We start from the raw sequence: 24,907 nt of genomic DNA on the forward strand, positions 1-24,907 counted from the left end.
AGATGGAAAGAACCCATCAACTAACATTAGAAATCTACATCTATAAATAGAACATGTGAGGTTATATGATAGACATCCAAGCCTTCAAATACATTGGTGAATAGTAGACAATTTTCATAACTGACCCCATTTTCTACTCACAAAAATACAGCAAATTGATTGAGCATTTTAAGTACTTATTATCATAATGCCTTTACACCATAATAGCCAATAGCCAATAGCCAGTGCATCTCCCTCTAATTATAACATAAGATTTTACTAGTTTCCCCTGGTCATTTTCTATTTTTGGAGACACTCAACTATTTGAATAAATGCTTGAGGTCAGGATCATCCAGGTTCAGATCCAACCATCCATTTAAGCGCATGTACTCAATATAATGATCTGGTGGCTTCACTGCACGCGGATTCTTTGGAGTAAAGCCATGAATCCTCTCAAGATCCCGAGCAAGCCACTGAACGTATGCTTGGTCCAAAGGAGGCACAATCTTTAAGAGTACTTCCTTCTCTTGTTTTGCAGGCTTGTTTCCCATGTTAAGCGAGCCTGGCCACCTATTAAAAAGAAAAGTGGCAGCAGAAACACCTTCTATGAATAAACAGAAAAGAAAAGAAAAGAAACACACACACACGAGGAACTTATTCTTGGAGCTATTATCTAAATAAATTGATATTCGGCACGGTTGTTCGTGAAAAAAATATTGTTGGAGCGACATATGAATTTATGGTTTAGCAAAGCCTAAAATGCATAAGATAGAAAAGAAAATATGTTCTTAGCAAGAAGATTTGACAACGCTGCCATTGACGATTTGATGAAACCATGACTGTTGACAAGTTCACACCAAATCACTCAAACAATTTGAGAGGATGATATTTTCACTTTTTGCTGCGCTTCAACAACAAAATTTGTATAACACCCGTTTAAACTTCAATCACAATGTTTAAATGCATGCAAATTAGCCAAAGTTAATTATTTCGTGATGTAGATGATCCACAAGCAAGGGCGGATCGCCCACCCCAAAAATAATAATATATTTTTTTACTATAGGCAATTTTAGCCCAGCCCAAATAAAAAAAAAAAAAAATTATTACTAGTATTAGCACACCCAAAAAAATATTAGCCCACCCCATTAACATTTCCTCAATCCGCCCTTGCCCACAAGACTAATTCACTTTTAACTCTTTGAGATAAGATGGGTTTCTCTTATCTTAATGAGATATCTCAACTGAGCTTTATATATAAACTCCTCCTTTTTGTTAATAAAGCTTATCCTAAAAAGTATTGCAAAACTAAGGAACCCATCAAGGTGGCATCCACTCCTTTTTGTTCCAACCAATCCACAACTCTATAATTCTTCCATACCAGACAGAGAAGTGGGAAGGTAAAAAAGATGGAAAAGCAATTCATTTAGAAAGAACTAAGGAACCTTTACGTCCTTTTGCTTGGTTGAGTAACAAAGGAAAAAGGGAGAGCAGATGGATATCATATACAATTTCACTATTACAGAATTACCTCACATACGTTATTGAGAGGCAACCCTTTCTTTTACTTCCCTCCCACTTAAAATGTGTGGGCTCAGAAAAAAAAGCCCCACCTCTCTTTCTTTCCAATCACTATTTGATCCTATGAAACCAAGAAAATCTTTGCTTCCCTTCCCCTTTTCTTCCTCTCTTTCCTTCCTCCCAATATTCCCTCCTATCAAATGGATAGCTAATTTCACAACAACTTATGTGATAGGCCCACTGATGAGCTGGGAAGAAGCGTATTTAAAGAGGCTTAAGCTATTGGATGGGCTATTTAGGGATGGATTTGCATTTGAGTCTGCCTAGGCTAGCTTTAACCTAGGCAAGTGCATCTTTGGGTTGTCAATTTTTTTAATGCATAATACAAAAACACTAAAGTGTTAATTAAACAAGTAAAAGAGAATGCACAATGCATGGTTTGAGAAAAGAGGAAAACCAGGTAGAAACTTACATAGGGCATGACAAGTGCTTGGATGGGGTTGGGAGGAGATAAATGTCTTTTCTGCTATTTGGCTTTCATTGGAGTATAATATTTATAATTCACATTTTCATAAAGTGGAGAAGTGAAAAAGCCATCCAAGGCATCAAGACATAGTATCTAGAGCTATATAGTGTTTAGTGCTTGGTCTCTAATCTCTGAATTAAGAATAAATGCCTTTTAGAATATTTTAAAAAATCTTACTTATGATTGTAGTAACTTATTTTTTTTTTGATAAGTGATTGTAGTAACTTATAATCTTCAAGAATCATCATCTTCGAGCTCTTCAAAGTTTGAATCATGTTGGGTTTACTCGTTGTGTAGTCTAAGACACTTCTTCTATCAAAGAGTAAGTTATGTCCTTTTGTTCTCCAAATTTATTCTTTATGTTATTCGCTAAGGTACTTCCAGTAATGCACACAAATTTAAAGAAAAATTAATCTGACACATATAAATATCTTTTTGTTTTAGAATTTGGAGAAGTGCCCTATTTAGCATCTCATGTCCAAATGCAATACTCTTATACTGTGAGCACAAAAGGTAAGCTACAAGTCTATTGTGTCTATAAAACATGCCCAAGCCAGCAACCATCAACTCATGAAAATCAAGGCAAGCTGTCTCTCTCTCTTTCGTGGTCATACATGAGAGGGCACCAGAGGAAACTAAATCTGAACATCCTAATTGGGTTTGTTTTCAATAAATAGAATAAATAACATTGAAGTGCTTCTTTCTTTGAATTTTATGGCAGTTAAGTTGGCAAGTTTCTACAATATTTTGCATGAGGCTGTAGAGAGTTAAGGTATAATATCATTGCAAACAAGTGATTTCATGTTTTCAGTTTTCCGCTCAAGCGGTATGGAGCTGTAGCTTCACTGCCTTCATAGAAAAGCAGTTCCATTTATACACTTAATTTCTATAATTTTAATCTTTCAACTATGTAATGTCCCATGTAAGCATAATAAAATTCTTTGCAGCCAAAAGTTATGTGTTCAAGGTGCATGATATATATATATCACCAACATGGGTAAACACTAAACGATATGATTCATGTGATTGAATGTAGCATACAGGTAGGTCAAACACATACGCAAGTGTCTACTAACAGACCTTCCGGAAAAGAAAAAAAAAGTGTCTACTAACAGGTTCCATAATATAAATTTGTGGTTTCATCACAAACAACAGTTAACATATCAAAGAGAATACAGACTCATCCCAAGAACATATTAAAGTCAAAATCAACATGCCAAAGTCACAGCAATGCTCTGCTCTTAAACTCAAAGCAAACTAAACAGGACCAATACCAACTACAACTCTATAACAAGAAGTATAAAATTGGGTATAACAGCATATCAATTGTTTCATGAAAAACAGTGCCCAACTATTTAATCACAAAATAGGCACATTTCCATGAATAGATTGGCACAACCTAGAAATTGCAAGAGAATATGAAAGTTGATGAATCAAGGATATGATGTATTAATCACCAGCCTATAGATCAAGTGGTATCTCCTCCTTCCCAAGGCAAGTTTAGGTTTCAAATTACCAAAAAAAATCTTCGCCACACAAATTACCATTGTCCATTTGGTTGCTGATATAACTAAGAAACTTACAGAAATAAAATAATTCCTAATTCAATTTCAAATTAATTGCAAAATCAGAGAGGTTAATCTCCAATTGGGTGCATAATTTGATTATCTTTTCTCTCAGATCCCAAATAAGTTAAACAACACAAAATCTTTATGGTCGGTCCTATTTTTTACCGATAAATTTTCTTATATTATCTCAGCAATCAAATATATTAAAAAAACGATAAGCATTATCGACCAGCAAAGATGAGCATCTAGAAAACCAGAATCAATTTGTTCTTTCCACAACCCTAGGGAACGAGAATGAATATATAGGATGAGAAAATAAAAAGAAAATTAAGAACTCACCGATTGATTAGATGACCCACAAATCGTAGACGTAGTAGCAGTGGCGGAGAGAGAGAGTAGTTGAGTCAGAGAGATAAAGAACGGAATCGGAATCAGTCGAGACTCAATAGCATAGATAAATAGATTGGCCTCACAATACAGTACTATTTTCCTTAAATTGAACTTCACTTAAATTTATAAAGAAATAAAATAACAAAATTATCTCTCAAAGGCCCGAGAGTTGACCAAGTTGGTAAGATCACGGCCTGAAGTGTCTCAAATTTCAGGTTTGAACCTGTTCATTATCATTATAATTTTTGATTAAAATTATTATTGAGATGTGGGGCCGTCGATAGCATCCCAAATTTGTAGCCTGGGGGAGTCCCGAAAGTGTCCTACCCAGATGAGTTCCGATGCCAGCCAAAAAAAAATTCTCTCTCAAAGGTATACCATAAGTACATACATTTGGTAGCATTACGTTTTGAATTTGTAAATAGAAGAATATTTTTTAGCCATGGATTATTAGTATATCATCTCGGGGAGAAAATGTTATTGTCTATATAAAAATGTTAGTATATTTGACAGTTTTTATTTTTTATTTATTATTTATTTATTTTTATGTATGTGAGTGTTTATTGTTTACAATATATATATATATATATGATATTTTTTAAAAAAAATAATTGTTTTTATATAGTGTGTATATATATGTATTTTAAAAAAAAAAGAATTGTTTATACCCACACTATATAAAAACAATTCTTTTTTTAAAAAAAATATCATATAAGTTTTAATTTTTTTAAAAATAACCAATTAATTGATCGTTTGAAACAAGATGACTGAACTCAGAGGCCGAGTTTGATATATGGGGGCAACTTTTGACAATATCATATAAAAATTTAACCAAAATAATAAATTAAAAAATTGATAACATAGTTTCCATTACCATCTAAAAATTGTCACCATATAATCAGAATTAATTGGTGACTAATAAATTATTTTTCTAAGAATGCCTTATCCATCATTTTTTTTCTTCCTATCAATATTTTTTCTTTCTAACTAAACAAAGCTTAAATTCAAGAAAGTAGCAAAATTCCATAATAACATATTTCATTTTTTTTTCTTATGCGTTATTCTTTATATTTTATAAATCTCTCAAATTTATTAAAATAATAATAAAAAAGACTAGTCCAATGCAAAAGGTTCCAGCAAATTTTCTGAACTAATCTTGACTAATCAAGTAATAATTAAAGACATTCAAAATACAATTAATTAACATTGACACACCAATAGTTTTTTTTTTTTGGTTAAAATTTATTATTTTGGTTATATTGTCAAAAGTTGCCCCCATATTTCAGACTAGGCCTCTGAGTTCAGACACACCAATAGTATTGCCACTAATCTCCTCTCTTTTTCCTTTATTTTTTGGGTCCCACATGTGAGAAGTTGAGAACTGGATTCTCTTTCTCAACCAAAAAAAAATAAAACAAAATAAAAAATTGTGAGGTCTTTTTAACTTTGGCTTGGCAAAATGAGTCTCTATCTAAAAATTTCTTAAGAGCATACATGCATATTGAAATTTCTTAAGAGCATATATACATATTTAAATTTAATTTGCTCATTCATTCGGATTATATGATTAGTTTTATTAAGAGTTTGGTCATCATTTTTATATTTAACTTTTATTTTATTTTATTTTATTTTTTTAATATGTAGCAATAAGTTATTGCAAGATTTACCCAATTCTAACCGACTTCCGTTAAAAAGACATAATTTTTTTTTTTTTTTTTGTCTAACCCGAGGTTGACCCAAGTTAGTGTTAACCAATCCAGTCCGTGAGCTTAGCCTGGGTTCGCAATTTCTCCATGGACCATGGTCCAACCTTGCCATGGCAGTTGAACTGGGGCCGCAAGCAGTTGGTGGACATTAAGCCTGTGATGAAATGGGCTCATAATCAATGGGCTGATAGCCCGGCCTACTGCTTGGGAATAAGTATCAGCTAACTCTATGCGAGCAGCCGCGGTAATGCAGAGAATGCAACTTGCAAGCATTATCCGGAAGTCTGCAGGTGGCTTTTTAAGTCCGCCATCAAATCCCAAAGTTCAACCTTGGACAGATGGTGAAAACTACCAAGCTGAAGTACAGTAGGGGTAGAGGAAATTTTTGGTGGGTTGGTGAAATGAGTAGAGATCGGAATGAACACCAACGACATATATTTGCATTCATTCATTACGAGTTTTACATGTTTTGTCAACGACAAAAGCCTTTAGTTAAGGAACCAAACAATCCCGTGTAATTACTCAAAAGCATTTAGTAAAAATTTGATGAAAACAAATATTTTGATAAAAACAAATATTTATTTTATTATCTAATACATTAAATCTTGCTAAAAGTAAGTAAATTTAATGCATTGAAATAAATTTAATTACATTAAAATAACTTTACAATCCGAGTGTTGTTAAGCCTAGTTTGGTACGTAGGAATGGAATGAAATGGGCATTCCATTCCAACAATTTGCTTATTAGATATGACATTTAGAATGAAAACGACCATTCCGGATGAATGAAAACCTATTTCACTTCTAAACTGATCATTCTAATAAAAATGAAATTCTTGGCCGGCACCACCACCACCACAATGACAACCACTGCCTCTTGGCTCCACCATCGCTGCCGTCACCATTGGCTCCACCATCTCCTTCCACCAGCCTAGCTCCACCATCACCGCATTTCACCACTGTCACCGCCTTCTGCCGCTACCATCATCACTTAAAATTATGATTATCAATAACCAAATATAAAAATGAGAATGATCATTTTATTCCTATTCTATTCTCAACTTCATTTAATTTCATTCATGCATACTCTTAATATAGTATTATTACAAGTGTTCTCATATTTTATTGGTTTATAGTTCTTATACGCTATTAGAGAGCAAGGTAATAACGGAATGGAGATTAGAAGAACCAAAGTTGTGGAAGAAAGAAAAAGAGGAGCAAGATGGTGTTTGGGTGTTAAACAGCTAGACCTGAAAGCGACAATTCACGTGTCCAGAAGGGCACCATGTGCAACGGACGCACATAATCCAACATTAGTGTGGGGCCGGACCCAAAACCCTTTTGTCTGCTACCAGCACTAAGACTGAGACATCAGCTGGTACTGAGACATCAGCTGGTGCTGGTCCTAGTTGCCCAAAACAGCAACCTAATAGAGAGGGTCATTGCCAACAGGATCAATGCAGCCTCTTAGATAACTCCACTTTTTTTTTTTCTTTTCTTTTCTTTTTTTCTCTTTTTTTTAAAACCATACGAAGGTTGTTTTTGGTAATACAACTCAACCTTTAATTTTGAACAAGTTAAGTATTTAGATATTTATTTATTTTTTCCAGGCTACAAAAAGTCAGAGATCAGTCTCAATGGCTTGGATCAACGTAGGAGGCCATACATCTCACTGAAGATCACTACACATAGACCTGAGAGCCTGAAAAAAAGTGATCTTTCAAGAGTGCATATGATGAATCATATTTGTTTGTATGAGCCTGGAAAAATGGGCATTCCATTTGTCAAAAAAGTGAACAACTCTGTTGCAAATTCTAGGAGTCCAAAGGAACTTCCAAGAGTGCATATGATGAATCATACAAGCAATGTCCTCTACAATAAGAAAGGAAAATCCATCAACCGAATGGAGTTGCATAATGTTCTGGTTATCGCCTTCAATATCAACATTTGTGTGGCCCCACGAAGATAGAAGTTTAAGACTTTTCCTTAAAGTGAGAGCTTCAGCCACTGTTGGCGATCCCACGTTTGGACAATGCTTAGCTACTCACCAGTGAGTAGGGTGAAACTATTCACCCCTATGTGGTCCAATAATAAACTAACACATCACCTTTAATAATAAAATAATTTACACATTTTTCTACTTTTTCGGATCAAACCGTATATAGTATTTTTAGGTGTGGATTATTTTATTTTTAAATGTGATGTGTTATTTTATTATTGAGTCACATAAGGGGTGAGTAGTTTCACCTTACTCACTAGTGAGTAGCTAAGCATTATCCCCACATTTAGTATTTATTTAAGTAAGTGCATTGAATTCACTTAAATGTTGTGAAAGATTAAGTGAACATCTCAATATTGAACACGTAAAGTTTAAAATAATATAAAAAAATCTTAATTTACAATTAACACTTAAAACTTTAGTACTTAAAATTCAACTCATACTACTTATTATTTTTCATAAATCAGTACCACTCATTCTTTGTCCTTAATAGAATTTGGAAGTAGAGAACATAGTATTAAGTTTCATTTTTTAGTATTTTTTTTTTGACATACATTTTTTTTTTTTTGTAATAACACGAGCCTTTTCAAACATTTACATAGCTCATTTGTTGTCTTAAAATTCCAATGTAATTATATTACATAGCTCAATGTAATTCCAATGTCTTAGAATTGGACCAATACGAAGAAAGAAAACAAAATCTTATGCTTGTTAAAAAAAATAATAAGGAGAAGGAAAATAAATAAATAAATAAAAATAAAAATAAATAAAAAAGGAAACAAAGATAAAAAATTAACCACTTGAATAGAGTATTTAATTTCCCTATCCTATCACACACACACACACACACAATAATAAAAATAATAAATAAATAAATAAAATCCAAACAAATACCATTGTTTTATTTCCTATTCCCCTATATACCATTGTACTGACTATCGAGTCCTTGTTTCTCGTTTGGTTAGGTAGAATCAATTAGAAAAGAAAAGAAAGAGGAAATTTTTAATTTTTTTTTAGAGTTTGGATAAATAGAAAAAGAAACATAATGAAAAATTAGTTTCCATACTAGCTTTTTTTTTTTCCCAAAACATTTCCTACATAAAAACACATATTTTCGCGTGAAAACAACGTCATTTTATATGACATTCCTATTTTACTCGTTAACTTAATAGTGCAAAACAATTTCTTCTTTTATTTTTGGCAAAAGAGTAAAAAAAACTTCTAAACTATACCATTGTTGCATAATATCCCTGTGAACTATTTTTTGGAGCAACTGAATCCCTCAACTATAGAAATGTTACATATTGACCCCTCGACAACACTTTCCAACCACCGAAGGCTAATTTCCTACCAACAGAGGGACACAATTACTAATTTACCCCTTACTTATTAATTTATTATAAAAGATATAAAATATCATGGGTGTAAAATTCATATAATCACTTTTCTTTTATTTATTTATATATTTTTTCTATTCTTGTTTATTTCCATCTAACCAAACGGAGCCTTAGCATGTGCTCAAGGAATTCAGTGCATAAAGACTAGCATTAGATTGTGTACAAGACTCACATTAAGTCCTTTTTTGGGGTAATTTTTTAATTTTTTTTTTAAATGACAGCCCTTTTTCAAATCCACCATTTTTAAACCTAAATTATCTTCTATTTAAATCATCGATTCTATACTCTTAAATGCAAAATAAATCTTAGAGGAAAAAAAAAATGAAGACTTTTATACAGTGAAGTTTTACTTTTATAAGAGCTTGTCACCTCTTTTGTGAAATAGTAAAAAATCTTGTATTTTCTCTTTTCTTTTTTATGTTTATCTAGGGCAATATTATAATCGATGCCTAGCTTCAATATTAAGTTAACATGGAGTGATGGTAATGTTATTATTGACACATATAGAAGGGACGAGGTAGGTTCCAATCCCCATTCATTTGACAGAAGAATATGATAAAGGAAATGGAAAAGAACTACTTTGCAAAAGAGAAATTCTATTCTATTATTTTCCTTTTCCTTTTTCTTTTTCCCTTTTTTTTTTTTTTTTTTTTTTTTTTTTTTTTTTTTTTTTTAGGGACAAATAACATCACAAATTTACTTTGTACGTATGAGAATTTAAATCATCAATTCTCTAATTTGAGAAGTAAAATTAGAGCGCATAATAATATTAAGTACAATCCTCTATTACAAAAGAAATCAAATTGCCTTCAACCAAATTAAATGTAATAATTTTATAAACCAATTCTTTTTTGTCCAAATTTTAAGAGGTAGAGAGAAAATTTTTGTTCCAATGAGGAGGAAGTATTGGTAAATCAACAACTAAAAATTTAGACTACATGTTGGTATGAGAGGGTTCACGTAAAGAAAGCAACTACATAATGACAACTGCATGGGAAGAGAAAAGGATAGATGAAGAAGATGTACGACTTTTCTGGGGCTATGGCTGTGAGTGAAAGCTCTAGTTTTTTCAATTTGTGTGGAGTCGTGGTCTTACACAATGTATAATTTGTCTGTAGTCATGGTCTTATACAAGGACTTTGCTCCAATACATTAATCACCGAGACATTGTATAAGACGACTCCACACAAATCGATAAAACTTGAACTTTCGCTTACAAACATATAGTTGAAAAAAGTCCTAAATCTTCTTCCTTCCATGCAGTATTTAGTTAGAAAGATAGTTTTATAAATTGAGTCATCTAACAACCATCTCATACAAACCATTTGTCTGTAGAGTCCCCATTTACTTAACAAAAATAAAATAAAATAGCTTCTTAAATGAATTTTTTACAATTTTTTTTGTTAAGTAAATGTGGACTTGATTGTATTATTATTATTATTATTTTAGTGTAGGAGAGGATCCTTACCCCCATAAATAATACAAGTGTCCACTCCCAAGTAAGGTGAAGTGAACTCATGACATAAGTATGTAATTGTTACCAAATTTATCTTTTTTTCATAGTTTAACCATGCATGAGGAAATTAAGTGAAAAGTCTTTTTTAATTTTTTTATTTTTGACTAGAGAATGTAGTCTATCCCTTCAAAATGTAATGTTGGTATGTTGACTTTTTTATTATTTATGTTTGATTCCGGTCACCACTCAGAATTTTCCCAACGGCTATTGCTTGGTGACAATGAATGTCTTTGGCATTATGGCAACTTGTTTAAGTCACAGTTTTGCCTTAAAATTACAAAATTGCCCTCCCTTTCGACATCCGCAAGCTCTCACTCACATGCACACAGACAGTTGTGGCACCATGGAAGCATAAATTCATATCCCCAAAACCAAACTACATTGTCCTCATTCGCTTTAATAAATAGCAGTACCAGTTGCTCTTACTAAAGTAGAAACAAAAAGAAGAAGACCCATGGCTTCCCCTTCTTCTTTCCTCTGCTTTCTCTCTCTACTCTCTCTCCTCTCTTCATCAACCTCCACCATTACCATCCCTCTCTCCCATTTCCACACAAACCCATCTCCATCTCTAGATCCATACCAAACCCTCACCCATCTAGCCTCCACTTCCTTAACCAGAGCCCACCACCTCAAAAACCCCCCAATTGTTGCTCTCTCTACCACCCCTCACAGCTATGGAGGCTACTCCATTTCACTCAGCTTTGGCACGCCACCCCAAACCATCCCTTTTGTGATGGACACTGGCAGTGATTTCAATTGGTTTCCATGTACTCACCGTTACCTCTGCAAAAATTGTTCCTTCTCTGACCCACCTATCATTCCTTCTTTTATCCCCAAATTGTCCTCCTCCTCCAAAATTCTCGGCTGTGAAAACCCCAGATGTGGTTGGATTCACAACCCAGATGCTCGATCTCGATGCCAAGATTGCCAACCCAGTTCCAAAAATTGTACAGAGATCTGCCCGCCGTATTTGATTCTCTACGGTTCGGGCACCACCGGCGGTATCACGCTCCTCGAAACCCTAGATCTGCCGGGGAAGAAGGTGCCCGACTTCGTCGTCGGCTGTTCTCTCTTCTCTTCCCGTCAACCCGCCGGAATTTCCGGGTTCGGCCGTGGCTCTGCCTCGCTGCCGAGTCAACTCGGTCTCAAAAAGTTCTCTTATTGCCTTCTCGCCCACCAATTCGACGACAGCAGTGAAAGCAGCTTGCTTATGTTGGACGCCGAGTCAGATTCCGGCCACAAGACCGACAATGTCAGCTACACCCCGTTCGTTACAAACCCAGTGGTCGCCGAAAGACGGGCATTTTCAGTATACTATTACGTCGGGCTGAGAAAGATCACCGTCGGCGTTGAGCGAGTCAAAATTCCGTACAAGTACCTCTCGCCGGGATCTGACGGCACCGGCGGAACGATTGTAGATTCCGGCACAACTTTCACGTACATGAACAACATGGTGTTCAAGCTCGTGATTGGTTCATTTTTAAAGCAAGTCAAGAACTACAAAAGAGCATCGTACGCCGAGTCTCTGACAGGCTTGGGATTGTGTTTCAACGTCTCTGGTACCAAAACGGTGTCGTTGCCCGAGATCGTGTTCCACTTCAAGGGTGGGGCAAAAATGGCATTGCCGTTGAGCAATTATTTTGCATTCGTCGGTAATGGTGTTGTTTGTTTCACCATGGTGTCGGATGGAGTCTTGGGTCCGGAATCGTCGGGCGGGCCGTCCATTATTTTGGGGAATTTTCAGATGCAGAATTATTATGTAGAGTATGATCTTAGGAATGATAGATTAGGGTTTAGACAACAATCATGCAAATAATTTAACATGATTCAAATATATATATATATATATATATATATATATGTTATTAATAATGTGAAAAAAAGGGTTCACATTTCACTACTATATTAGTAATAACTAGAGGCAACATTCTTGTGGGCTTCGGGCATTATATTTATTTTGAGGTTGTATTGAATTTAGTTTCATGTAATAAGATTGTACGTACAATTCTGCACCGATTTTAAAGATAACATATTTTTGAGCAGCATAGAGATGAAAGTGACCCATTAGCTCTGTAACTGTAGCTCAACGACTCAATTGTCTAGTTACTTGTCTCATAGTGATGATGCCAGAGCTTACGCACACTGTTTGAATTAATTTATTCATCACTTTATATGTTTCACATGGAAATGGGGAGATATTTTTGGTCATTGATGTAAGGTCATTACTTTGGACTCATTTGGTCAGTGTTTTTACTTCATATTTTTTTTATTTTTGTTAGTGTATTGTAATGTAGCAAAAATATAAAGTATGTCTTGTAATGTTTGTTGTCATTTGAATGGTAGCAAAACGTTTTTAAAAAAGAGGCCAAACTAGAAGCATAAAAATGATGTTTTTGATAATTTCCGTAGTATAACAAAAATACTGTTAAAAAAAAAAAATTCTAAAATGAAAATTTGAATTACCTATTTAATTTTTCAAACTTGTAACACTTTTTACCAAACATGCTTTCACGTTTTTGCTTCTAAAAATCTTATAACAAATTTACCTTACCAAAGTCAAACAAGCTTTAAAATAGTGTTGAGTACTACATATTAAAACAGAAATAATACTTCTATTTCGAGTCAAAGCAAAAACACAAAGTAACCGTAATTGCCAAATGGATACTTTGTATTCATTAACTACTCTTGTGAAACTCAAATACTTTTTTTCATTTTGAAAAAAAAGAAAAAGAAAAAAAAAGGATAAATTTGTCGATTGGAGGGCCCAAATTAGGCTTCATTGAGGGTGCTTTCCATGTAACACATTCTTTAGTTGCATGTCCTAAAAAGATTAAGTGTGTTAGTTAAGGAATGAAAGTGGTTGGACAAGCCAACAACCTTGCACTAAGCAATTAATGTGATTGTTGAGGTGATATGTGAATCATGGGAAGATTGAAACACTTTATTCTGCTTTCATGTTTTTGTTTCTAAAATTTTTACAACAAATTTTTGTTACTAACAAATTTTAAAATAATGTTAAACATATTCTAAAACAAAAATACTAATTTTACTTCCGGTCAAAGCAAAAACACATAGTAAAAGCAATTGTCAAACGAACTCTTTGTATTCATTAACTACTCTCGTGAAACTCAAATACATATTTTCATTTTGGGGAAAAAAAAGAGAGGCTAAATTTGTTGATTTTTGTTAGCACAACATAATTCTTTTGTAATAATGACAAACGATTTTATTCTTATATAAGCCAAAAAAAAAAAAAAAACAAAAGCCCAATCGTTATTTGTAATTAGTTTTATACTAAAATGATTCACATTTTCACACACCTTGAGTGATCAAATTTGAAAAAAATGTTGCAAGGGGAGGGCCCAAATTAGGTTTCATTGTGACGGCTTTCCATGTAATCATATTCATTAGTTGCATGTCCTAAAAAGGTTAAGTGCGTTAGTTAACGAATGATATTGGTTGGACCAGCCAACAACCTTGCACTGAGCAATGACTGTGATTGTTGAGGTGATTTGTGAATCATGGGATGATTGAAACACTTTAACCTGCTGTTATGTTTTTGCTTTTAAAATTCTTGCAATCAATTTTTGTTATTAAACAAATTTTAAAATAGTGTTAAACGCAAAGTAAAAATACTATTCTTTTTCGAGTCAAAATAAAAACACAAAGTAAAAGTAGTTTCTAAACGAACTCTTTGTATTTATTAACTACTCTTGTGAAACTCAAATACATATTTTCATTTTGGGGAAAAAAAAATATTAAAAATAGATAAATTTGTCTATCGATTTTTGTTAGCACAATTTAATTCTCGTGTAATAATGACAAGCAATTACCTAATCATTATTTGTAATTATTCCCCCCATCCCAAAATACTTATCCATCTTTCTATTTTAGGATGTCCTAAAACATATGTCCTATTCCAAAATTGAATGAGCATTCTCAAACTATGCTTTTGACTAAATTACTGCACTAATTACGGAGTACTATTTTGTCTTTTTGTAAGGGCATATTTGAAACTTTACTCTTAGCAATATAATAAAAAACTTACTCTTAACAATATAATTAAAAAAACTAAGGTTAAGTGCCAAAAAACCCCTAAACTATTGCCCTTTTGTAAATAACCCCCCTAAATTTAAAATCGTCCCCCTGAATTATTGATTTGTTGCAATTAAGGGCAAATCCATCACAAAAGACTATTTTACCCTCTCACCCTTTCTCATTAAAATTTTCATTTCTTATTAAATTATTTTTATTATCTTTTTTCTTATGTAAATATTAATTATACTATTTACCTTAATTTTATTCTTAGTATCAAATTATCATAAAAATGAAAATAAATAGATTTATAACTACCATTTTCTAAATTGATTAACTTATTATTAAAACTTTATTATTTATAATAAAACGTGTTATAACCAATTTAAACATTTTTATCTTAGAAAATACCATTTTTTTAATACAATATATTGATGAAAAATTAATAAAATTCTTTAAAAAAAAATACCTTCTTTTCATGTAATATATTCATTAAAAATTAATTAATTTTAAAAAAAAATTTATACTAAATTTTTTTATTTAAATAATTAATTAAAAAAAGTAACGGTAAATATATGCAAATTTAATGAAAAATATCTCATCAAATTAGTATGAATTTTTTCATAATTTATTTAGATAAGAAAAATATATTAAATGTAATACAATAATAAGGGGCATTATTGTCATTTAATAAAATATAGCATAGTCCTTAAGGTATGTTGCAATAAAATGAGATAGTTTAGGAAATTTTATGTACAAAATATAGTTCAAGGGGATTATTTACAAATTCAAATATAGTTCAAAAGAGTTTTCTACACTTTATCCTAAAAAAAAAAAAAAAAAACTATTAAAACTCTACTAACATTAAAAATTGAATTTATATGTACCTTGGGACAGAGTAGTTTTATACTAAAATTATTCAAAATTAGGTTTCATTGTGACGGCTTTCCATGTAATCATATTTATTAGTTGCGTGTCCTAAAAAGGTTAAGTGTGTTAGTTAAGGAGTGAAATTCGTTGGACCAACCAACAACTTTGCACTGAGCAATTAATGTGACTTTTGAGGTGATTTGTGAATCATTTGGTGATTGAAACACTTTATAACCTCCATAGTGAGACAGAGTGAGAAGACATCCTAAATATAAAATCCAACGGAAATTGATCTAAATATTTAAAAAAGAGTTCACTGCTTTGTCAAAGAGTGCCCTAATTATATAGTATATTTTTTCTATTTAAAAATAATGGTCCTAGTTTTGGAAAAGAAATTACACCATTGAACTTGAGTTCATTTACTTTTGACAGCACTAAAGTTGGATTTATATAGAATATAGATTATGAATGAATGGTTATGGAAAGAGGGCAATGCTAAAAGGAATATTAATTTTTTTCCAGATTATTTCAGGACTGAAAAAACAAAGAGGAAAAAATACGGATATCAAACTAATAAAAAATTCAGAACCAAATCTCGGCAAGAATCAATAATCTAAAACTATTTTTCATTTTTCATATCATGACATTAGTTCATTTGTTGCCTTCTGAGCTGACAAGCCAGCAGGCATAGCTTGTGCAACTGCTTCAAAACAGAAACTCAGTAAAATGAGCTAGAAAAGTACCAAAAATCAAAATTAGTTAGTAAAAGACCCATCTTGGCAAGAAACTCACGCCACGCATATATAAATAAGCTCAAAAAAGCCGGTTTTGAGTGGGAGGAGAAGAAGATATACTTTTCGAATTACCAAAGGATCATACTTGTCAATGACCGGAATTTCTTGGATTATTTCTTGAGTTCCAATTTGGAGCAGAAGCATTCGGAACATACTGGCCTCTTCCATGGGCCTGCATTGAGGCGGTTGCAGCCAGACTATGTTGCCGAGTCTGGCTCGTATTCTCTGTTGATGAGGTCATTTGCCCTCCACCTCTACCCTGACCAATGGGACTGGCAGTTGACTGCACACACTGCCTCCACTCGTAGTTCCCATTAGACGTTGAGCCACGAGGCCCATGACCAAAGGATGCTGGATTTAACTGCATACTCTGCCTCCATTGATTGTTCCCACTAGAAGTTGAGCCATGACCTAAGGGAGTGCCAGTTGACTGCACAGTAGGCCTCCAACCATAGTTCCTAGAAGGCATTGAGCCATTTCCTGATGACCAGCTGCTAGTGTGGTTCACTGCCTGACCTCTTCCACCATTTCCTGATGACCAGCTATTGTGGTTCATTGGCTGAGCCGTTCCACGATTTCCTGATGACCAGCTATTGTGGTTCATTGGCTGAGCCGTTCCACGATTTCCTGATGACCAGCTATTGTGGTTCATTGGCTGAGCCCTTCCACCATTTCCTGATGACCAACTATTGTGGTTTACTGATTGAGCTCTTCCGTAGGTGTTGAAGCCTTGGTTGGCCTCTGCAATTTTTAAATCTCCGAAGCCATTGGGTTCACCTTGAATAGAACTCATCGCATATGTTCCCTGGAATGTACCTGACTTGAAGTTCTGCTCATGGGGTGACACAACATGATGGCCAACACGCCCTCTGGCTCCGACTGTGTCACCATATCCAAACTGTATTCTTCTAGAATTTTCGTCAAATCCTCTGAAGTCAGCGGTAGCTGTGTACTCTTTGCCTCTACCAGCACCCCAGCCTGAACCAGCACATTTGACCATCACTCCTGGAGATGAGTTTGGTGTAGAATTCGGAGTGAAATCATTTCTGTACCTTTCTTGATACTGAGGCCTGCAATTCTCAAATCTTCCTTGTCAATCTAACATCCAAGGAAAAAGAGGAAGGAAACAGAAAATTCGAAACAGATTTTCAAAATTACCCACCTATTGTTGTTGGCCCTGCTCCCATGGTATTTTTGCTGATACTGAGGTCTGCAATTCTTAATCGTCCTAGTCAATGTACTGTCCAGAAAAAAAAGAAAAAGGAAAAGAAAAGAAAAGAAAAAAGAGAAATACTGAAACAGAGTTTTGAATCTACCCACCTAATGCTGGGCCTGCTCCCCTGACTTTCATGCCAAAGCTGTGTTTCCACAATGTCAGCTGCAGTTATGGTCTGCATACATATCTTTGTAGTTAGTACATATATAAACATTGTGTTCAAGAGATCTGTTTTCAATGTCAAAGTGATTGTTTCTTTTTTATTTTTTATTTATTTATTTATTTATTTTTTTCATTTAGATTTTATGCTTAAACTGTATATATCAACAACCCTTCTCCTTCTCTTTCTTTCTTTACAATTTTTCCCCTTTTCCAATGGATTTCTAAATATATATAATTTAACACCAATGGATTGCTAAACATACTGTGGCCTTTAAGATGCCATTTTACAGACTATAACGAGGAGATTACATCAATACAATTTTTAAACATTATTAATTTATTACTGAGCTGATCGGTATAAAGCAGTAATAGACTGAAATTGACATACCTTTTGTGGGAATTCAACACCCTCAAGAGGACGAGGAATGTGTAAACATTCACGAGGCAGCTCATAGAACACAGATCTGCAACATAGAAAGGTAAGTCACTGTTCGTCTTGTTTTTAATAAAAATATAGGCTAGGAATTGTCTCGACTTACAAAACATTGTGATCCTGAATTTCATTCTCAGGACCATCAGAGTTGACAGCTAATAGCGTAGGGCGCACAAAACCATTAATTCCTTCACTGTAAAGTAGAATAAAAGAGTAAATTAGACCAAATAATGAAATTCAAAACAAAGACACCATCCTTTAGTAGACCCCATAGATTACATTTGGCAATAGAATTGATACTGTCCAAGATGATTCGATCTGATACTGCACCCTTTTTGTTTTTCTTTTTGTTTTTCCCAGTCAACGATAATGAAATTTAACAGAGTTGACAAACCTCAAACTTGTATCAATCTTGATCATCTCACTTTGCTCCTTAGCCGCTTGATTTTTATAAATGGACAGAATCTGCAAGCCCAACTTGGTTGAACTTCTCATGAACAATTGATCAACGCTTACAGTATTCCTTATCACCTCATCCTCCTAGACATTGTTATTAATCAGCGCAAATACAATACTAACAGCTTGTGAAATAATTTCAATTCTTTAACAAAAAATATAACACAGTAGACATTAGTACATTAAATTTTCACAAACAGCATTACATAATAAAACTGTATCACCTTCAAGTCCTTTTCCAGTTTCCCACTCACAGTAAGAAGACGTTCTTCCTCTATAAAAGGGAGCTTGCATATACCCTTCAAGAGAGAGAGAGAATTATGAACTGATATAAAAAAATCATTAGAAAATACATAAAAAAAATTATCAGCAAACCTGCCACATAAAACGCTTTCCATTTATATCCACATCAAAATCTGAACATAAAAGTAATACAAACAATAGAATCAATCCCTTCACAATAACCACTGACATAACCAATCCATCAAAGTAGCCCTTACACCCTTACCATTTGGATAAAAATCAATTATCGTCGAAGCCTCATCAGTCATGAGTGCTCGGTAGCCTTTAGGAAGCGCATGAGAACTATAGTGGATAATTCGAGTTTATCTTATAGCAAAATAAGAAATCAAAACCATAATTCGGATGAAGAAAAAACATCAAAAAGTTACCTCCTTGGGGGAAGGACACCCATGAGTTGATCAAAAGGTTTGAATGGTAAACCTTTCTGAAATCTCACTCTTAGTTTTCCAAGACCTTTTAGATCAGAAGCAAATGGGCCATAATGATAGGGATAGTACCTAACACGATGATTCAATTTGATCTTTCATCAGTAGATAACATGACTAACACCACAAATCAATTGATAGTTTCAATCCGTAAAATATGCCTCACCACATCCAAGATGGAACTCCACAGAAATAATATAGAAGGACCCAACATAGCCCCTCAGCGTACTTTTCAACCTACAAAGAAATACATAAAGTAATAGTGAACAAAGTCATGATCTAAACAACTAGTGAGAAGTGATTTACACTATTCAATGCAGATTATCAAATAAAAGAAAGTGTTGTAACACAATGTTTCTTATTAGTTTTCAACATCAGGAAAGATTTAGTACTATCAACTACTATGCATTACTTAGATAATTTGTACTTAATGCTACCGATAACCTCTCTCTCACACTCTGTACATACATATAATAAACTCTTTTGAGAATAAGGGTAAATGACTATTACAGAAAACTACAATTAGTAATTTGTATAGTTAAAACATACTATTGCTTTCCTTGTGCTCTCAATGTCCGCAGCGGTATCTGCAGAAAATTTTTCCTTATAGTATCTCTCTCTCCAGCCTGCTGCACCCAATTTCACCTGCGGTAAATTTTAAAGTCACATTCATCATTTTCTGCCGTGAAATAAACATTATAAAGAGTAATGGAAAATTTAAACTAGGTCATACTTTGTCCATCTTGAAACCACCATTTTTAAACACATCTGAAGTCTTGCGAAGGTTACATTTCAACTTTTCCTTCAACTCCTTTGTGTTCTTCAAAATCTGAAATAAATAAAAGTAATAAGCCAACAAAAACTACCAAGAATAACAAGAGCAAAACAGATGATTTGTCCTAACAAGACCTCAAATAAGCAAGACCTATTAATTAGGAGAGATACTGGATAAAATCATAAAAGTACCATAACATGAATGAACTGCACACAACTAATCCGATATTTCTAATGCTAGAACATGATTATTCGCTTCAAATGTTAACAAAAAGAATACTATCATACTATTTTTGTTTCCTCTATGTAGGGGAGTTATACAGAAGAACAGACACCCAAAACTACAAAGTAAAGCACAATATAAATCATAGACTCATCTCTAGAAATATAAGCATTCATACTTCATGAGTAATAAATGACCTACTTCTTCAGATGTCACATTTGTAGAATCTCCAGAAGTTGGGACTCTTCCATTATGCATTCCGCAATGGACATCCCTTGTATTGAGCTCTGAGATCCCACCTGAATTTTCTTCCTCATCACCTTTCTGGGCAAGAACACAATTTTTGCATTAGCACCAAAACTGAAGCAACAAAGAAGCTCAGGTATAAAAGGCTGAATGAGACTTTGATGTAAAATTATTATAATTTATGACACTCACGGCATCTTCAAGATCATATAGGATCCGTCTAAGTTTTCGCTCTTGCAGTTCAGATCTTTTCTTGAATATTGTCTCTTCAAATGTGCCAACTGAAAGGATGAACCTCTCAAGTCTTGACAATTTCAAATACCCTCCTTTCTTGTCATCTACCTGCATACAAGCAAAAGAGAGGTTTCAGTACCTCCATAACAATTTTATTAAAAAGGAGAGAAAAAAAATGTACAAGCAAAAGAGAGGTTTCAGTGCCTCCATCACAATTATATTAAAAAGGAGAGAAAAAAAAAAAAAAAATTACCCGTTGCATATCAACCAGATAACCTTTCAGATTCTTGAACTCTTTTTTGTAAACATGCATCAGTAAATCTATAGCACCCTGAAAGAAATCAGTACAAATGTCATAAGCTCCTCATATTAAACTCATTCATTCTTTCATACATTCTCCAAGGTGATGCAATGAAAAACCTCGTGAATTTCTAAACTTGGCATGTGGGGTAAGAAATCATTCCCGGCAAAGAAGCAAATGAAGACAAAATCATCAACAATCCGCTCAAAATCAACTTTAAAGTTCTCAGGTGGATCAGAGATTTCCATATCAAGCTCAAGATATTCTCGGAGAATCCAAACATTGAGAAACTGCAAACATAGTAGGGCATCACAATCAAATCAGGAAAACTGGACACATAATTATTCTCAAATCGTAAAGGCTAAAATGATAAAATATGTATACCTGATAAGGCTTTTTAATCAAAGACGACGTTTTATCAGCTTGTGCCTGTTTAAAGCATCCTGTTGACCTTTCTGAACTCGATTTTGCTTCACAAATGCTGGCTTCAATTGCAGATTCGTAACTTGGTGTTTGCTCTTGCACAACTACATCCTATTCAAAATAAATAAATATGTAAATAACTTGAACATTGAAAATCAACAATGGACGCCGACGGATTACAGAGAATTATTTGTGCCTCAAGACCTTCAACTTCAATTTTAGGTTTCACATGCACTGCATATTAAAAAATAATAAATGACCAGCACCGTGGCATTCACAGAAGAATCATTCTGCATTTTCACTGAAACCAGGACATTCTTCAATTGAGATGTTGCATTGCTTTGGCTAATTGACAAAGAAATGAAATTTGGGCTGAGATGAGTGGTAACCATACATGTAAAGAGCTACAGACACAGAGAATAGCACTGGTACCAAATTTTAATATCTAATATCTAGTACAAGTCCTTTTATTTAAACAATTAATCCAAAACAGAAGTAATAAGCAGAACATAATCTAAATTCACCTCTCTCAATATAGAAAAATGAATTTCATGAGTCGCCAACGCTAGCATAATCAGGTCGGCATCCTGTATGCCAATAAGTTATGGCTCAGATAAAGTGAAGAGTATATCAAAACGACAAATTTTATTTTTTAAATTTAAAATGCTCTCAAATTTCTAATTGAAATTCAAATGGCAAGAAGCAGCAGAGAGATTATCATACCAGACCATAAAGGCAGTGACGGGTATTTGGATTGTAATCTGGAGAGGTACGCTGAAGGCGTATAAAAGACATTATCTTATGTTCCCCTTCACCAGGAACATTAGCATCAGAAAGAATCACCTGACAATAAAAATTAATGTAGCATAGTAATTAAGAATTCTCATCTGTACCAATTAAATTCAAATAAGTAAAAAATGCTACATTTTTTAGTCAAGCGATGTACTAAATAATCTATTGGTTCTTCTTAAAATGTACATTTTCATAGTAGATAAGTAATTCAGTACAAATTTGCTCAACCTTTATCTCCTTCCATCCTGCATCATTGTCTATCCGTTGCCATATGTATCTTTGTAGTTCCTTCGACAATTTATACATAAATTCTGTCCCTGGTGTAATGATATTTGAATCAGAAACCTCCGATTCCTGTTTCGGAAGAACAGGCTTTCCTTCCATTTCAAATTGCTTTCTCAGCCTCTCCTCCTCTGCTTCCTGAATAGCACATTCAAGACATATATGTTTATATATAGGCGGAAAGCCAAATAGTAATCATAAAGCATAATTTTTGGTAAGTGTTGAAGAGAAGAAAACATAAAATGGTTGTTAAAACATAATTTAGAGAGATAAAAAAAAAAAAACCCACAAAATTCTCATTATCTTTCGCTGTTTTAAAGCGTCTTGATCTCTGCTGATTCATTTTTGCTCTTGGCGCAACACCATCTGCAGGAAAAATTCAAGCAGAAGATTTATAAAGGCTGTTTTTTTTACGAAATTCTACGTATGCTAGCTAAAGTAAAATCTCTCTAATTCAAGTTGCAGTGTGAGTCGTGTGACACTGCTATACATTCGAAACTAAGCTAGGTTAACTTAGATGACATTAATCCAATTTAAACTACCTTATCTAAATTGTGACATACATACATTTCAACATGCTTGTTTTCAATCATATTATTATCATACACATAAAAGCACGCATAATTACAATTAGTTAAACCCTGATTTTGGACTAAAATTATACTTCTACACATTTCATACATGTGATATATGTATATGATTAAACAATTGGATAAAGAAAACATCTTATCAAGAAAGAAAAAAAAAATGCATCAAGATAGAGATGATATCTTACCAATGGCCATGTATAACAGCTTTCTTGGTCTTACAATGTTGAAAATCCGATCAATGTATTCAAAAATGTTGTTGAATACAGCTTCAAATGTAGTTGGTGGGAAAAGCTGAATACATCAACAAAAAAACAAATAAATAAAATAAAAAAATCAGAAAATTGAGAGCCGAATAAAATCTCCTACAGATCATAAAATTATACTCTAAATAAAAAACAAATAAATTTTCTTAGATTTTTAAGGAGTACTTTTCCTTTACATTTACTCCTATCTGATTCCAATTCTAAGATGCCGATTTGGTGCTTCCAAACCCAACATAAATCTAATTCTATCTGTTTTCAGAATTTCAGAATTCTAACAATTTGACATAATTTTTTTCAGAAGAAAAAACAATTTTTTTTTCATGTACCCAAAATTTGTGTTAAATTTAAACGGGATCGTTCTAACAAAAAAAAATACTAAATTAAAAAAAAAAAGAAAAAAGAAATAGGATGATGAAGAGACATTATCATCTGGGTGAAAGCAGGGGTGGATGATTCCATTCATGTCGAGATAGAGATTATCAAACTCTATGCCATTTGGGTTTGGCGAACTTGTGTCCATGTCGTCCCCCTTTTCTTCTTTGGCGTTAACCACTACCTCTGGATACTTGTTTGCCAACCATCGGTAAAATGAAGGAACACCCATCTCTCTCTCTTTCTCTCTCTAGATTATTCTCTCTCAACTCTTTTATCTGTCACTGTAATAGCTCAGCGTGTGTGTGTGTATATAAATAGATATACAATTAAATAAGCAGGTGTTGCAGAGAGCAATACAAACGTCGCTCTTGTTCCCAAGGGCTGCGCACGTGCACAGGGCCCACAGAGAGTGAGTCACCAAATGATGAACCGTTTTTGGTTCACACAGATCGAGAGAGAGAGAGAGAGAGAGAGAGAGAGAGAGACGGTTTGTTTGTTCTGAACTGAACGTTGAGATGAAAGAGATATCTTCTTCTTCTATCGTGGCCAAAAGCATGACCAGCTTTCCTCTTTCCACTTTCTTATTGTACTGTATACGGAGTAGATAACCTTTCATTAATGCAAACCTTATCAAATGTAATCTATCTTGTCTTTTTTTCGTGGGAGGTTCACCCAAAGTCATACCTAACACAAATTTCCAAAAAAAACCAAAGAAAAAAAAAAAAAAAAAAAAAAGTCATACCTACCGTAATTTTGAATTTCTTTTTTTAATTTAAGAATGAAGATTTAAGAGCGGTCCAAAATTTACGGAAGGTATTAATTCAGTGAATTATTTGGGCATATGCAATCACTTTTGAGTTTATTCACTGTGTCAAATAAATAGAAATCATTTTTATTTAATAAAAAGTTTTGAAAAATCAGTCTAAATATTATTACTATTCTCTTTTTGACCCAAAATATATTATTAAATTTTTTTTTAAAAATTATAGATTCTCGGAAAAAAAAAAATTTGACATTTGTTTATTAATGAAAATAAAAAAAGGTAAAACTTGATAAAATAATCTTCTCTAGAGAAAAAGCTTGGAACAATTCACATCGTGAAAGTAAATATT

General features: G+C 33.4%; 3 protein-coding genes across 3 annotated transcripts; 1 reads left to right on the forward strand and 2 right to left on the reverse strand.

Annotated features, from left to right (window-relative positions):
• Window positions 1-89: 89 nt before the first annotated feature.
• Window positions 90-4,091, reverse strand: LOC132270620 (uncharacterized). Its single transcript, XM_059771797.1, has 2 exons — window positions 3,931-4,091; window positions 90-549 (listed from the first exon to the last, which is right to left on the reverse strand). The coding sequence occupies exon 2, from the start codon at window positions 528-530 to the stop codon at window positions 300-302; it is 231 nt and encodes a 76-aa protein (XP_059627780.1). The 5' UTR covers window positions 531-549; window positions 3,931-4,091; the 3' UTR covers window positions 90-299.
• A 6,895-nt stretch (window positions 4,092-10,986) lies between these two features.
• Window positions 10,987-12,640, forward strand: LOC132270621 (probable aspartyl protease At4g16563). Its single transcript, XM_059771798.1, has one exon. The coding sequence runs from the start codon at window positions 11,053-11,055 to the stop codon at window positions 12,412-12,414; it is 1,362 nt and encodes a 453-aa protein (XP_059627781.1). The 5' UTR covers window positions 10,987-11,052; the 3' UTR covers window positions 12,415-12,640.
• A 3,458-nt stretch (window positions 12,641-16,098) lies between these two features.
• Window positions 16,099-24,390, reverse strand: LOC132270622 (5'-3' exoribonuclease 3-like). Its single transcript, XM_059771799.1, has 24 exons — window positions 23,842-24,390; window positions 23,343-23,448; window positions 22,857-22,933; window positions 22,514-22,705; window positions 22,217-22,336; window positions 22,018-22,080; window positions 21,455-21,604; window positions 21,190-21,360; window positions 21,023-21,100; window positions 20,728-20,877; window positions 20,491-20,613; window positions 20,026-20,121; window positions 19,842-19,937; window positions 19,459-19,529; window positions 19,236-19,364; window positions 19,073-19,149; window positions 18,940-18,980; window positions 18,789-18,863; window positions 18,503-18,648; window positions 18,215-18,301; window positions 18,064-18,139; window positions 17,618-17,688; window positions 17,460-17,507; window positions 16,099-17,367 (listed from the first exon to the last, which is right to left on the reverse strand). The coding sequence occupies exons 1-24, from the start codon at window positions 24,022-24,024 to the stop codon at window positions 16,386-16,388; spliced, it is 3,408 nt and encodes a 1,135-aa protein (XP_059627782.1). The 5' UTR covers window positions 24,025-24,390; the 3' UTR covers window positions 16,099-16,385.
• Window positions 24,391-24,907: the final 517 nt, after the last annotated feature.

Source organism: Cornus florida, unplaced genomic scaffold (genome assembly GCF_030987335.1).
Source record: "Cornus florida cultivar Cherokee Brave unplaced genomic scaffold, ASM3098733v1 CherokeeBrave_3.0.0_Hap2_Chr08, whole genome shotgun sequence".
In the NCBI taxonomy this organism is placed as follows: Eukaryota; Viridiplantae; Streptophyta; class Magnoliopsida; order Cornales; family Cornaceae; genus Cornus; species Cornus florida.